We start from the raw sequence: 16,785 nt of genomic DNA, 5'->3' as shown, positions 1-16,785 counted from the left end.
CAGTGATCTGATGATAAATGTAGCTTGCACGGATAGTAAGGTACGCTTCGTATTACCTTGATTTTAGCGCCTGAAAGAAGCTTTAAAAAAGTGTGATTCCGAAATGATGCATGGATAATCTGCACACGGATAAGCGGGAGTATACTGTATATCAAAATACCGGATATTTTCGAAAATATGATGATCTTTTTGAACCCTGATTAGGGGCCTCCACTCCTTCGTTGCCCCGGGGCCTCCACACTTCCAAATTCGGCCCTTAGTGTACACCATTGGCTCCCAAACTTTTCTATGTTTGGGAGCCAATGGTGCTTTTTGTTGCTAAAATTTATCTGCGATATCCCTTTCTTTATACGAATTATGTCATACTTTCATAATTTTTATTGTCAGAGCGTAAAATATGCTTTACTTATCACATATAACAATGTAAAAAACTAAATTTAAGGGGAAGGGGAGGCGAGGGTTCTTATTTTTATTCGTTTTTGTTGCTAGTGAATGCATTTGTACGTAGAGGAGAGTGGACTAATGTGATACAGTGTACACCATTGGCTCCCAAACTTTTCTATGTCACGGCCCCCTTTTGTTGCTAACATTTATCTGCAATATCCCTTCCTTTATACGAAATAAGAGAGCAAAGGATTAATAAGAATTAATTATATACAAGAGATAATTTTAGAGGTTTTTTTCAATAAATAATTGAGTCAAGATAGGCAAATGATACTGTACTTCTTGTGTATTTTCAAAAGGTCTTAATTTATTAAAAATGAAGAATAAAAAAAATAAGTAAATATCAAGAAATAAGGTTACTTCTGGGAAAATATGGTTAACTTTATGTTTTAAACATGTTTTCTTTATGCACCTTTTGCGTATGTATTGGAATAAGTACACATTAAGGTTATATATATATTTATCTATCACTAGAATGAAGTTTTTTTTTCATCTACAGAACCTAACCCCTATTTTAACACTATTATTACGTCTTTGCGTGGCTTCGATTTCCGTGGAACCAGGATTGGCAAGTTTCTGCTGAGGCGGTTAAAACCACTGGTAGAAACCGGTTAAAACCAGCATGGCAAAAACCACTTTCTACCACATTTGTGGCAGAAACTGCAAAAACTCACAAAATGCCAAAAAAAATTAGTTGACATTCAATAGAAAATGCATGGAAAAGATAATGAATTTGTAACCAAAGCACAATTTAATTTCAATATTAACACAATTCAAAATCAAATGTTACATTGTTTGGCCCCTGCATTTGCCTCTTAGAAAAGATGGTTTCTAAAATCTAAACACTTTCTCAATTTAATATGCGTAAATGAGAAACTTTAGCATATTCTTGCAACAGAGGAGCTAGCAGGCAATGCATCAAGGAACAAGCAATGTTCGTGAAACTTTCATCTAATTGTACTGGAAAAATAGTTTGGAGAAATAGGGCCAATTTGTTCTGCAAAGTTTTGACACTAGGTACAAAATCTATTTTAATATGGGCAAGTAAAATTCTGGCACTTTTTTCTTGAAACTCATGATAATTTCAATCACAAAGCAATTTAGATGAAACATATAAGCGAGCAAATTACAATCAGTAATGCCTGTTTAATTCTGTATTGCACACTTCTTTCCTAAGCAGCCATATGATTTTTTGACCTTTATTAGATTAATTCAAATATTATGAGCATCAAGTTCCCTTTCCGAACTAAATCATGGGTACTAGCATATTATTTTATTTTTTTAAATTATGAAATGAAGTTCAATTCTTTAGTTTACTTAAACAAATATCTTTCAGTAATTACTTGAGTTATTAAAGATGTTTTTAAGTTTTTGCCAGTTTCTGCCGGTTTTTACCAGTTATAACCATTTTTGCCACTGGCACGGCAAAAACTAGTTTCTGCCAGCAGAAAGCCAACCCTGCGTGGAACGTAACTTCTGCGTAAACAAGAGTCTCTTCTATACTTATTTCCCACACTGTATTACAAACACATATTTTAAAGTATAAGTAATAATATGAAGACAATTGAACGTTACAGCTGCTTGGGCACTCTCCTGGAGCACCACACATGCCTGCTTTGGGAGAAAAAGCAGAATATTCTAAACAGTAACTATGAAATACAGTCGTAAGAAAAAAAAGTGAGAGGTAACAAGTGACAAATGTGAGCATATTTCAGTGTTGCTAAGTTTCCAAGATAAAACTGAAATCATCAAAAAATTAAAGCACCCACATAAAAAATGTTACACAAAATTTCTTTATCTTTTTTTTTTTTAATCATAAACTATTTAAAAAGGATAAGGTAAAGAGACTAGTTTTCTGCAAACTGATTCTTGACCAATGGTTGAGAATCTTTATTCTAAATCAAAAAGTCTGTTCAGTTTTCAATAATAACATTAGATTATTACATGAAACTGAACTATCTGATACTTGGCTTGTAAAGGGAGTTTTAAAAGAATATTCATCTCAAAATTGTTTGGTAAATCAGTTTTAGCAATTTAATTAATTTGTTAATCTTTAAGGAGAAATGTTTTAATATCGCATTTTAAAAATTTGTAGGCATCTCGAGGATTCTTTAGCAATATTAAAGAAATCTATGTAGGACTTTCTGCTGCTGGTGGTAGGATGATGTCTTTTCATTGAAAGAGTTCTGGGCCCAGCAACTTTGGGATCATTCAAAGCCTCAAAGTTGAGGGAAAGAAAAGAAAATATTTGTTTTATTCTTTTTTAATTCATATGGAGTGCAGCTACAAACAGTTTTCTTTGCATTTTATATATTTTATTTTCTTGTATGGTATCTGAACCAAAATCACAAAAGAGTCATTGGTCACAACCAGGGCTGCAATGTCAGAGAGAAACTGATAGACTCAAACTTTTTTACCTCAAAATCATTCCTACTCCAGGACTTCAACTTTGACTCCGCTGCCCTTACAAAGCTACAGACTAGGAGAGAAAATGACTTAGACTCCTGGAATTTTAAAACCACCGACTCCGCAGCCCTGGTCACAATTCATAGAGTCATTCAGAAGAAAATTATTTTTTAATCATATCTTAGGAGTCATTTATCTGCAATTTAAATTTTTTTAATAAATAGTAGCTGTTTTCCTGGCTTTAAAAATGAGCAAATATAACTCTTTACTTTTTGCTGTCCAGCTTCTCTTCTGTTTCCGAGCTAATCGGAAAAACTAAATGCTCATGTCTTCCATACTAAATGACATGCATATTGTGTCAATGCTCTTTCACATGAAAAAAGTAATGGGATGAATGCTTATTTATTAATTTTACTGTTTAACAGTTGTTTTTGGCAGCTAATCATGTTTGAAGCAGTTTGTTGGCAGAAGAAGGCTCTTGAAATTTTTTTTCAGGGATAAAAAAAAGCTTCTTTGTCTAATGACGTATATACTGTATTCACTCACACATAAATCACTTGCTGGTTTTGAAGCCAAAAGAGTTACCAAAATACTTTTCCCTCTTTAAATTATCAGTTTATTTTTCTTAGGCTTTTCTTATTCTGATCCAAATATCCATGGATACATGGTGCGTTTCTTAAGTAATGCAACCAATTTTTACTTGATGCAATGGTACAGTGCAGCATGCTCTGTCCTGAAAGCATCCAGGCGACCCCGTCCATCTATGCTACATCGGCTCTAAAGGATAGTCCGAAAAAGGCCTTCCGGGCATGAAAACACTTCCTGCAGAAATGTATCGATGCAAGAGGGTGCTATTTTGAAAATTTTTGATTCTTTGCACATATCCTCATATTTATAACTAGTGGTGCCTGCACGGCTTTGCGCATAATAGAAAAATTTAAAGGTCTTTTGGTTGGATAATTTCGTATCTCGCCACTTGGCTTGTGCCCATGTTACAGTTCCACGTTATGATAATTTCGTATCTCGCCAGTTGGCTTGTGCCCATGTTACGGTTCCACGTTATGATAATTTCGTAATTTACTCGTCCATCTTATGATATTTTTGTTCTTAAAATTGGAATAGAAAAAGAACTACATCGAATTTTCGAAAAATCGCTTCAAGGTGCACACCCCCATGCTACAAACTAACTTTGTGCCGAATTTCATGAATATTGGCCGAACGGTCTAGGCGCTATGCGCGTCACAGAGATCCAGACATCCAGACATCCTCCGGACATCCAGACAGAGAGACTTTCAGCTTTATTATTAGTACAAATGGCCTAAATCACTGATTGAGTAACGCTCTGATGTCATCAACAATGAAACTTGTGCCACAGCATGCGTGATCACATTATTTCATTGTTGAAGCATCAAAAATTCAGTAAATTATTTCTAATTTGATAATATTTTTTGGTAATGTTTGACATACAGGGAAATGCTTTATTTTGACAATGCTGAACTGGATCCGGTAACTTAACTATTTTACTGGTAAGACTCATTTTAGGAGAAAGAAGAAATGAAAAAGTGGTCAACAATGGAAGCTCTCTACTGGAGTTTAAGGTTAATCCACTGGAGTTTGGCCTAAAATTTCAATCTTAAAAATATCACCAAATAGGCCATTGCTTCACTCAAATGTAGATGGGCAATTCCACTGGTAACTGACTGACATTTTTAGAGCAAAACAGTAAGTATTTTGCAACCTTCAACACAAAATATGGATTGTGCAAATCATTGTTTCTCCTGGATTATTGTATTTTTTAAGCTGATTTTAATGATTCAATTGATTTCTTGAAATGTATTTTGTTTGATTTAAAAAAAAAAAATGTTAAAAACATAGTAACTGACTGACATTTTAAAAAGTAACATGTCAGTTATCATGCTTTAAATATATATTTTTTTTAAACTATCCAAAATGTATTTTCAAGTATACCATTAAATTTAGCTTAAAAAATCCCCTTGGAGAAAAGATTGTTTGCACAACTTGTATTTTGCATTGAATGTTGCAAAATGCACTGTTTTGCTCTAAAAATTTTAGTCAGTTGTTTACCCATGGAATTGCGCAGAAACAATTTCGTCATACTTTGACGGGCATTTTTCTAGCATAGTCAATAAATAATTTCAGCGCAGTATAACCTACTAAGACCTTGCGCCAAAACACCCAATCAAACCAACCAATAAATGATTTTTATGAATTTGGTCGCATTACTTATAGAACGCACCTTGTATGTAATCTTAACTCATTACAGGATTCTGAACGACAGTTGTGTAGTTACATTAAAATCAGAAACCTTTTATTTTGACATAGTAAATTGCAATGAGGATTTAATGCAGAATTTTTTACAAGTTTTAAACATGCATAGAATAATTTGCATGAGTTTTTTCACATCAAGTAAAACTTTCAAACAGGGTTTGTTGATTTAAATCAGGATATCAATCAAGTGATTTAAAAAAAAAAATCATTGATTATGTGATTTTTAACAAAATAATTGATTAAAATCCTTTGATTTAGTTTCATTAATGAATTTTGTGTGTATCAGATTTTTAGACTCCTGCAACATTGCTTTTATTTCAAAATAAGTTCAGAACGAATAAAAGTTTGCAGTTTTTCTTATACACCATTCTTTTTACCTTTCTTAACTAATAAAGTTAAGAAAGGTAATTGTTGTAATTGTTCCACACAGTATTTTAACATTAAAAACATGCATGATGATTGAAACCTTATCTTTAAGCAAAGCATAAAACAAAATCACATCTTGTATAAACATTCTAACATATTTATAAATCTTAAATATTTATTGAATAACTCATCCTGATTTTAAGATTAAGCTGAACGGATTCATTAGTTCAGATTGGCTTTATTTTCAAGGATTTTTACCTTTTTCATCCCAATTGAACACTTGAATCTTGAATCCATTTTAGAACTTTTGTTGAGTTCGCTGATAAACATACAAAACTGCCAAATTTTAAGAAATTTTTCTTCTAAAAAGTAGTAAAGTTACAATTCTAGGAAATAGTAGCAAAGACCATATAGCTTCGCATAAGACTGGACACTCCGGTAGAAATCAATGCTTTCGCGTTTTCTCCCACTTCAATGAAAGTCGTTGAGCACATAAAAAAAACTTCACAGGCGTGTTGGCGATTGAATTTTGGAGGAAAAAATGTTTTATACTGTGTGCAGCGATTAATCGCCAAGTTCAGCCACTGTGCGTCGTGCGCCGTGTGCCGTGTTTGAATCAGTTCTTCTCCCCTCCCTCTGGCGAAGGGTGGTAATTATATGGGCATTTAAGCCTCAGAGAGGGTCATTAAGAAAAAATGAAAGCAAATAAATAAGCAAAAGGAACACAGAAGTGTGTTGTATCAATAACAGACTGTTTACGAAGATGCAAAGATCTATCTCATTTCTTTTTTTGCTGTTTTATTTACTTTTATTTTCCTTTTTTACTGCCTATTTATTTCTATTTAATTCATTGACTTTGTATTTATTTCTATTTAATTCATTGACTTTGTATTTATTTACTTTGTGAAGCGAATGCAGAGATGTATTTTCATTTTTGTCACAATTTTTTAACTTATAAATTTTATAATTTCTCTATTCACATTATAATTTTTATTTTTTTCATGTCAACAAATCTTGTATTACATTACAATTAAGTTCAAGATATCAAACTAGCAGAAAGAAAAAGATGAAAATATAATGTATTTAAGTTAAGGAAAAAGTGTTTGAACACAACGTGGGCTTATAATCTGCGGACGGTTAGAAAAGGGTTATGATCCCCATGACTCTCCCCTCGTATCCCCCTGTTTAATACCGAATATTGATTGCGTCAGGGCCGGATTTAGAAGAGGGAAGGCGGGGCAACTGCCCCGGGGCCTCCACAGCAAAGGGGCCCCCACAATAAAATTTTTACAAAATATCCTCTTTTTTTTTGGTATTTCTACAAAGAATGATTGCACAAGATAATATTATTATGGATATATCAGAAAGGGGGGGGGGGGCTCCACTCCTTCGTTGTCCCGGGGCCTCCACACTTCCAAATCCGGCCCTGGATCGCGTGAATAACAAATAATTTAAAAATAGAATGGCTAAGTATTTTGTATTCAGTTCAGATAAAATTATCGACGAAACTAAAGTATTATTAATGCATATTTTTTAATTTTTCGCTAATATTTTAGGTATTTTTGATGCATATTTGTTAGAATATGTTAATGATTTTTTTAATGCATATAACACGACTTACTTCGTAAGATTCTTGTGCTTACTATTAAGAAATCGTGTTCTATTGCGTGCTTTATCTTTCCAACAGGTTTCTAAGTACAACTGGAAAAAACAATGTTTTAAATAATAATTATTTCTGAAATCCGCAGTTACATATGGTTCTTTATTTTCCTTCTATTTATGTTTAATTTCTTACATTCAGTCGAATCGGATCTTTAATCGACAACCAATTGATTTTTTTTCTTATTCCTCCTTTCATGGCATAGAATTCAAGGATACCTTCATTATAAAGTTTAGTAACCTAATTTCGTTCTTTCATGTTATGTCCTATGACTTGGCGAAGGTTTTTCAAAAAATAAATAAAAAGTGAAACAAAATACTAATAATAATCATTAAAATTATCAAACTGCTGTTGTTATAAATCTCATTAAATTAGGATACATAAAGCAATAGAAATAGATTTTTTTCTCATTCTCCATCCATCCCAGCGCCCAAGCGTTGGTATCTGAGCCGTAGAAATGTTGCATTCTACTGTAACAGTAAACGTAGATATAATTCCTCCCTTTATTTAGCCTACCTTTCATGAGTTATTTTTATTTGCAACTGTACAGTTAAGAAACTTTGTTCATCGGCTCTTTGGGACAAATGCAACACTTATACTGCTGAAAAGTATGAAACGAATCTCACAGGAATGCGTTTTTAACGAACTAATCTTGTTACAACAGGTTTTTCAGCATTTTAATATTTGAATTAATTTCGAAGAAAAAAATTTCATTTTCAGGATAAAATGATAAAAAACAAAATAATAAATAAATAAAGCATATGTTATAGGAATAAATGATTCAAAAAGAACGTGAGCGAGTACTTAAATGTTTCAATTTTTTATATTATACAAAGATAAATTATTTAAAACGGTGACTACTGCTTATTCAAGGGGACTATAAATTCTATATTTACCGGATTATCAGTATTCAAATGTGTTATTCCGAACTTTATGTATTTCGCTCACTCCTAAAAGAATTTGACCATCAACCCCCCCCCCCCCCTCTAGAAATCCGGAACGTTTTGTAGCGTAAAACAGAAGAAAGTTTTTCTTTTTTTTTAATTTCTCATGTCAGTAAAGGAAAAGAAACAATTTTTTTTAATTCTGAATTTTGAAACTATGAAACGAGTGAAAATTTGAAGAAACACAGAAAAAGCAATTCTAGTTCTCATTAACTACAAAGCATATTTGAAATTTAGACCCTTAAATAGGACTTTCTGCTATCTTTCCAAATTCAATTTTGGGTCGTCCAGGGTCAAGGCAGGTAGGTCCCTTATCAGTTTGGTAGACTTTCCCTCCTCCAGGAGCGTGCACAGAAATTTCGGGGCCCGTCACAAATGACTTTTTCGGGCCCCTCTCCATATTGTTTACCCGTATTTTCACCCCTAGTCATAAAAATATTGGGCCCTCTTCAGGCTCGGACCAACAGGTGTTCCTTCTCCCCCCTGTGAACGCCCCTGCCTCCCCCCCCCCCAAACTCTTATAAAACTTACACTGCACCGATTTCGAGCCGGGGACTCTCCAAGGACCGGGCCCCAAGTTTCTGATTAGGCTATTATCTGGTTACCAAGATGTGCCAAATTCAGCTCCTTGATACATTCTGAGTAAAAAATGTAAAAAACATGATTCTCGCGTTTTTGCAGCACATTTTTCCAAGATGATTTTTTGTGACTGATGTGTTGCTATTTTTTTAATATCGGATTCAGTAGTTTGGAAGTTCCTCTGCTATTCCACCACATGGGATTTCAATTCGACACAGGCTCTTAACTTGACAATGTTCTTATGAGATGAGAACACCTAAGAAGTTTTTTTGTGAAGGAAGTAAATTAGTGCGGTCGACGATAAGAGTTTATAGATTCTTTTGTGTGAAGCCCAGGGTAGGAAAAACTCTTCTGCCCCTGCTTCTGCGCTGTCTTCGGCTGCGAAGGAGAAAGGACAATAATAGGAGATAACAAAGAAAAATTGGTGACAATGAGGCAGATAAGCAAAGCTGTGGACAAACGCGGGAAGATTTCACGCAAACGGCTACTGCACTTTGAAATACTGATTTACACCCTGAAGATGAACTCAATCCTTTGAAATTTGAATGCAAGGCAGTTCGGTATGGAGTTAATGTTAGCAAGCGTAAGTATAGAATTATGAAAATAGTTTTGAAAGTCTTGTGATTAAAAAGAAAAAAAAAAAAAGTAGGTTTCATCCACAATTACGGGGTTGCGTGACATGAAATTTTTCAAAATGTTAACTGAAATTTTAAACTTAAAAATATGTTTTTCCAAATTAGATTTATCAACAAATTAATTAACATTTACGCAATTCACGTACATACGTGTGCGTGTGTTTTCCTTTCAAATTTCACGAAATCGTAATTCTAAACGAAGGAAATTTTTCAAATTGAAGTCGTAAAGTGCGAAAAATGCCAAAGCAAGCCATCTTTTGTAACAAAGTATAGAAATTCGAAACACTCTTCCTGGCATTCATTTGAATTTTGAGGTCTTGAATTCAAATTACGGCCGCGATAAAAACCATTAGTAGAAACAAGAAATCCAATGAGCAGGGTCTCAAACTAACCCCCACACTCCCTTAGTTCTATTTTTACTATTTTTTCTAAAAAAAAGTCTATGAAATAGTTTTAAAAAATCAAAATTTTTTTGGGAATAACGTTTTGAAATTTCCATCCTGTCGCTGTTGCGCCCCTGGAGAGAGTTACTCCGGCCAATCCCTATTTACGCCACTGTTTACAAAGATTACTTTCACAAATTTCTCAAATGTAAACTATATTATTATACACAGGTATACCATTATTATATCAGGAAACCCATAATTTATGGAGCCGTCTCATATTTTGGCGCCCGGGATGATCCCCCCGCTTGCTCTCCTCTTCGCTGCACTATTTTGCAGAAGTTGATAAGGTTTAAAAAACTTCTCAGTCATCGACTACATTACTTAAAATTTTTTATCTCGCAAGATTTCCCTTCAATTTTCAGTGAAGTGGGCGACAAATTCGTTAGATTGAATGAATTTACAATTATTTTTTAAATTCTCACTCCTGTTAATTTTGTACTAGGGGGCTCCACTCCCTGCTCGTTTTGTTCGCCAACCTCCGCTCGCCACTTGTGGCGCGTAACGATTGGTAATTTTAATGCTTACTCCTTGGTGTCCTCGGGACATACAGGGTTCATGATATTCTCAAGACTGGATGTTGAAAGCCCAAAGCGGAATGGCTTTCTCTGGATGTTCGATATCCAACGAGACCAGTTTCGACCTGAGACATTCCTAATCCAGAGGAGATTGGGTTAAAAGACACACAGACAAATGCGTGTTTACCTAAAAATTTATTTCTCGTTAAAAAAAAAAAAAAATGTCTACAAAACTGATTCATTTTAAATCTTAATGTAACTTTCTTGAATTTTTAGATCTCTTCTATTTCAATTTATTTTTCTTTTACTTTGTATATTAATTGGGTTAAAAAAAACGAACTATAAGTCAAATAAATACTTATGTGCAAAAAGTAAAATGAGAAATAACAACGCCAAATAGCACACTTTGCAGATTACTGCAGATGCGTGTTTCGGCGTTACAAATGAATGTCCTTTTCAATGCAAAAGAAATGAGCTTATGTTTGAAAAAACATCGGAGAAATGGTTAGGTTTCTTTTGTCGGGTGTCTTTTCAACCAAAAGCTCATTTCTTTTGCATTGAGAAAGCCGTCCATTGTAACGCCGAAACACGAGTCTGCAGTAATCTGCAATTCAGTCTGTTTGACGTGGTTATTTAATTTTCACAAACAAATGGGGTGGTTTCCTTCAGTCAAAAGTAGTACTTGTAGTCACTGAAATCGATAGAATAAGCAAAAACTATAACTTGGACCCAGAAAATACTTTCATTTTCCCAACACTTATTTTTTAATTATTTTTTTTAAATGTCCGATTTTTCAAACAAGGCGTGGTTTTAATGGCGTCACAAATGATGCAGTTTGCCGCATCTTTCACAACGTTTCCACGTTGTGATAATCAAGAAGCGAATTAAAATTGCGCTCTATGCTTGCCATCAACCATATCGTTGCCAATACACGTGAGTAAAGATTTTTGTTTAAAATATATTTTGATATTTGATCTATTACTGCATCTTTTTTTTTTAGCACAGTTTGATTTGATCAAGAAGAAAAAATTTGAACTTAAAATTAAAAAATTCTTAGTAATTCACAACATCATATTTTTTTCTTTTTTTTTTTTTTTGGTTTGTTCGCAAAAACTTAAAGCATTAATAAGAAAAAGCGTTGGAATTAAGGGGGCGTGTAGAAAAATTATTTTGTTTAGTTTTAGTTTTTGACAGCCCACTCCAAACGTATTTGTACTTTAGACTTTCTATGGCATTATGAAGAACACATCGCCGCTTAATCAGCGTCCCGTTAAATAGATTTTCAAAAGAATGGGAAGAGGATGTAAATTGAGTTTCAAGATTCCGTACGAAATCTGGAATCAATTAGGTTTTGTTATCATTGTCGCGGGAACTGAAACCGGTGGTTAGTATCCCCGTCCTTTCTCCCCACTTTTTCTAAGAATTCTTAGTGTTGTAACCTTTTGCGCCAATTCCAAGAATCTCCAGTTCAACTTGGCGGCTATAGCTCTGAATGTCAGTTTTTTTCAAGCACCAGTTTTCATTCTACTTACGCTTGTTTTCCTTGCCATGCGTAAAAACCGGTCGTCGAGTGTCCAATCTTCACTAGTTCTATTATCTTTGATAGTAGTACCACTGTAATTACAGTTGAAGGATTTCTAGTTGTAGCCTGGCCCTCCCTGTGTTAAACTTAATTTGAATCATGCATTTACATTAAAGCTGTTCTACTTATACTTATTATGAATACCAAGAAGAAAATAACTGAAAAGTTGCTTTTTCATCTATTGTATGAAATATATTATGTTGATAAATGAAAAAGTAATTAAGTATCAACAAATTTTTGAATATTTAAAAAAATTGAAATATACTGATTTAAATAAAAAAATCCGACTTTTTAAATTAGAAAAAAAAAATCAAAAAAGTCACAAATCCTGCTTTCAAGCATGATTGTGTATTCACATGGTGTGGTTGGTCAATGTTGTTTATTTTCTGTTTATTGACTTTTATGATGAACATTGTTAATTTCTCCCTCATCACTATTTTTATTTTTCATGTATTTCATGAAGTAGTGAAAATAATGTAAGGAGTTTTATTATATTTTTTTCTGATCATTATCTTTTTCTGGGGTTATGTTTTGGGAAGGGTTTGGTTAGCTACTGCTGCTTTTTTTTTAAAACTTTTTTATTGCATGATTTTCTTGCTATTGTTATTATTTGTCTTGAATTTCATGCAGTAATTTTAATCTCGGTGATACTTGAGTTTATTTTTACCTGCATTTTGTTATGTTGTGTTTTGTGTACCCTCTTATATGTTATATTAAGGTTGGTTTGTTTATTTTTGTACTCCCCTGCTTCCTGTTATGTTTGTTCTTGTGTATGAAATTAAGAAATAAAATTTTTTGTTTTTGTCTTTAAAAAATTAATGTGTGGTCACCAAAATCATAGCCTACATACATGAATCTCCTAACTCAAGCTACTTTGTCTGAGGTGTGCTTATGTGTCTATTATTGTGGTTGTGGCTTTTTGGTCAGTTCGGACTTGGACTCATAACTATGAAAGTTGTGTGTTCGACGCCTGCTGATCAAAAATCATCTGTGAATGCTAATGGTGACTGATAAACATTGAATCTGTTAAGATTCCATTCCAAATTAATACCTCTGAGGGTGCTGGATCAGGGGTTACTTGGCTCCTATTCTGCATTTTAAAAAAAAAAGAAAGAAAGAAAAACAGAGCTATACTGCCTTGCTAAGCGCAAAAGTCGTATCTGCACCTGAGTTCAAAATGAGCTATTGCCATTTAAAGTTATGTGCCTCTATGTATTTGATACAGATTCATCTTTTTCAGATTTTTTAAAAAAGTATTTCCAATTCACAAATGACCATAAAACATTGTATTCAGGTGAAATATGTGACAAAGAAGGACTTGGTGACCGTAGCTCAATTTTTACAAAAAGTGACTTTTATGCTTAGCCTGGCAGTATAGTGAGGGTCCCATCCAACCGATTAAACCGCATAGAGTAGCTGTTCTATATATTTCCTCGCCTCCTAGTTATGTCAGATTTCATTTCTGGTGTAATAAAGTTTTCATCCAGTGGAAATACACCTCAAAATAGGATGCACATAGCAATGTAAGTAACAGAATAACAGCTGTGGTGCACACTGCATGCAAATTGACCATGTTTCATGGCTAGGTGAAACCCCTTTGTTAGAACCCATTTGCAAAAAATGTGAGCTTCGAGATGTAAATTCTTGATATTAAGCACCACTTTGAGTTATCTAATGTGAAATTCACTTTTTGCATTGACAAAGGGGTTTGATTCCCCATAACCCGGAAACAAGTGTACAGTCAACCCTTGTTTATCGCGGTTAATTCGTTCCAGACTTTACCTGGATAACTGAATTTCCGCGAAATAGGATTCTGTATATATTTTTCAAATTAGAGCGCATAAAACTGACTTACTACAATTTAAATAGGTTTTTATCATAGAGCCCCCTAGACATGAAACAGCACCCTTAGCCAGTATTACTTAATATATTGCACAAAATGTGAGAAAATTAGATATGTTAGATGTAATAGGTATCACATTGTTAATTATTGAGAAATAAACTACACACACGCAGTTCTTATACACTAGTACAAATCTATGAAAAACCTCAACTTGTTTGATGAAGAATCAAGTTCTTGTTAGTGACCATAGGTGCCCCGTCTTCCTCTACATTTACGTGTACAACTTAAAAAGGTAGTACATTGTTGAACACCATTTACAAACGTATTTATACCCTAGTAATAATACCACAGTGATTTATACTTTCCAGTTAGTGCTTAACGGTTAAAATGGGATTCCCTACACTTTGGCGATTTTATACTTCCACTCCCTCAACTAGTACAACTAGCCCCTCAGACCTTACTTAAAAGCTTACCTTACTTAAAAGACATATACTTTGCTATTCTTTTGTAAAAAAAAGTTTACAGGAGCGGCATAAAAAAGGCTAATTACTATATTTGGAAAAAAATAGAAAAAACCGCGATGTAGTGAAGCCACAAAGTCAAAGTAGCAAGGGATGACTGTATATGTAAGCTAAGGGATCTAAGTGGACTTATTCAAAGTAGAAACAATATTCTAAGTCATGCTGTGCCGCATCATCTGCCAGAGCTACTGTTATCTCCTCTAGCCGAAAAAACAAAAGAGAGTCCTACCATTTGTATTAGTTATCTCCAAATTTTCAATTTTGGCGCTGACACCGCTTTGCTTTTGCATGTGGTCTGGAAATGGGTGTACCCCTCAATTTGTCTTCCAACGTGTTAGTTATGGTTGAATGTTTATCGTCATACACAGTTACTTTGAAGTCTTCAGAGTCATAAACACTGCTAGAACATCACCCATGTCGCAACATAACTGAATTCTATCCCATGTAGCGCATGTTTTGCAGAGTTTCGGGGATACAGAGATGTTTTGCATCAAAACCTCTGTGTAAACATGGCTCGGAATTCCATTGTTTTATGTCATAGATGGCTTCCTGTCAGTGTTTATAACTCTTAAGACTGCAAGGTAACTAACTGTATTTGCCATGCTAAGCTCAAAAGTCATATCTGCACTTTTTACCAAAATTGAGTTTTTCTCATGAGGTGGTTCTTTATAAGATACTTTACCTGTTAGCAATGTTTTACGGTCATTTGTGAATGAGAACAGGGGCAGATACAGACTCATTTGGGGGAGGGGTAAAAATGGTCCCCCCACCCATCCCTCAAAACAAACCTTTGGGTACAAAAATTTCTGAAATTGCTAATGAGTCAATAAAAGCACCAAATAGGGCTCAAACGTCAAATCAATTGTTTAAGCTATGAAAAGAAGTTGTATTTCAGACATTTAATTTCAAAAGTAATTAATGAATTGAAAATAATTCTGAAATTGTTTACATTTTATTCATAAATTGTTTGAACACATTGTGGGAGGATAATATTATTAAGGGCTGGGGGAATCGGGCATGACCCTTCCCTTGCATCTGTGCCTGAACTAGAAATTGTTTTTGAAAATTCTGAAATCTTAACTAAACGTATGAGGGCGAAAAACTTTAAAAAGTAGTTTCCCATTTTGAGCTCAGTTGCGGATACGTCTTTTGGCAGCATATCCAGCATTCAGCCATAGATTATATAATGTTGAGAATGAAAAGTGGGTACGTCCACTTCCTGACTACTCCTTGGTTGCTTCATGTGTGCAAATGCAAATTGCTTAGCAAGTGTTATGAGGTTGTTATTGATTCCAGACATAAATTCTGTTGCCGAGACGTAGTGACCCCCTTTCTGTTTTCAGTGGCTGGAATACTTTTGGGACCTCCCCACCCTACTGCGGCATGCGGGCTCGGAGTTCTTCTCTGTGGGAGGCCTGATGTACATGTTCCGCCTGCGCATCTTTTTGTGCTTCGTGGCTGCCATCATGTACCTCATCTCGCCTCTTGACATGATCCCAGAAGCTGTGTTCGGCATCCTAGGACTCCTAGACGACATGTTTGTGGTGCTCTTGCTGGCCATCTACGTGACTGTGATATATAGACGCTTTCTGGCCACCAGGTGGCAGAATGCGTAACTCTCCTTCCCCACCCTGTTGTAGTTCCCGACCGACCCAACAGCGACACACCAAATCGAAATATTGAAGGGCAAGATTGGTGGCCGCCACCTGGTGACTTAATAAAAAAAGGTGTCGACTAAACTTTAAGCCGATTCGCCATTCGGTCGCTACTTTCCCCAACCCCACCTGTCTTAGTGATTAATAATTGCGATATCAATTACTTATATTAACCTTTATTTAAATTGACTATTTTTATATTTTAGTAGCAGTTAAAAAGCTAATTTTTTTCGTTTTTGTTTAGAATAAAAGTGACAACTAGTTGAGACAAACTTAACCTGGCAGCATTGTGAAGGCTATGCATATCCTGATCGCAGCTTTATGTTAGGTTTACCCCAACTACAGAAACAAAGGAGTAGCAACGAATAAATTTGCTTCAACTCTTCACTTTCGACCAGAAAAAATTCCCAATTGTGATCTTTATGAAGCATCTGCCTTGCAGTCTCCATTGTATGTGCTAAACATTTTACTGCCAACTTTTATTTCATTCAGCTTTTTGGTTCAACTTCCTCAATAGGATTTTAAGGTCCATTTGCAAGTTTCGTCCTCATAGACGATCATGATCTCTTATTGCAGTGGTTATCAGAGTTTGATGATTCAAAAAAAAAAAAAAAAAAAAAAAAAACAGAGCTGTGAAGTATTTTCTTAATCCCATCCCCCTCGTAAAATACTAAATTAAAAAGGTGATTATAATGTTATAAGTATTTAGATGGAATTTCTCTTATTAACAGCATTAACTTGTGCAGCGAGTGTCACATTTACATTATATTTATGATCAAGGCAGTACTTGTTTTTTTTTTAATCATTATTCTGTCCAGCTCTAAAGTAAGCTCTGTTGATGGTAATTGCAGTCACATTTAAAAATTTTCATTAATTTTTATCTTCTTTGCGGTTATAAAA

At 34.4% G+C, this 16,785-nt stretch overlaps 1 protein-coding gene across 1 annotated transcript in view; it reads left to right on the top strand.

Moving 5' to 3' along the window:
- The window catches only part of LOC129223852 (E3 ubiquitin-protein ligase RNF170-like), a 38,917-nt gene extending 22,528 nt beyond the window's left edge, over positions 1-16,389 (top strand). The window contains 1 exon segment of the mRNA XM_054858214.1: positions 15,574-16,389. Coding sequence (XP_054714189.1) covers positions 15,574-15,846 — 273 coding nt within the window. The 3' untranslated portion in view covers positions 15,847-16,389.
- Positions 16,390-16,785: the final 396 nt, after the last annotated feature.

Source organism: Uloborus diversus, chromosome 6 (assembly GCF_026930045.1).
Source record: "Uloborus diversus isolate 005 chromosome 6, Udiv.v.3.1, whole genome shotgun sequence".
Lineage (NCBI taxonomy): Eukaryota > Metazoa > Arthropoda > Arachnida > Araneae > Uloboridae > Uloborus > Uloborus diversus.
Note: the sequence above shows the minus strand (reverse complement) of the source record. Positions and strands in the feature narration are given on the sequence as shown.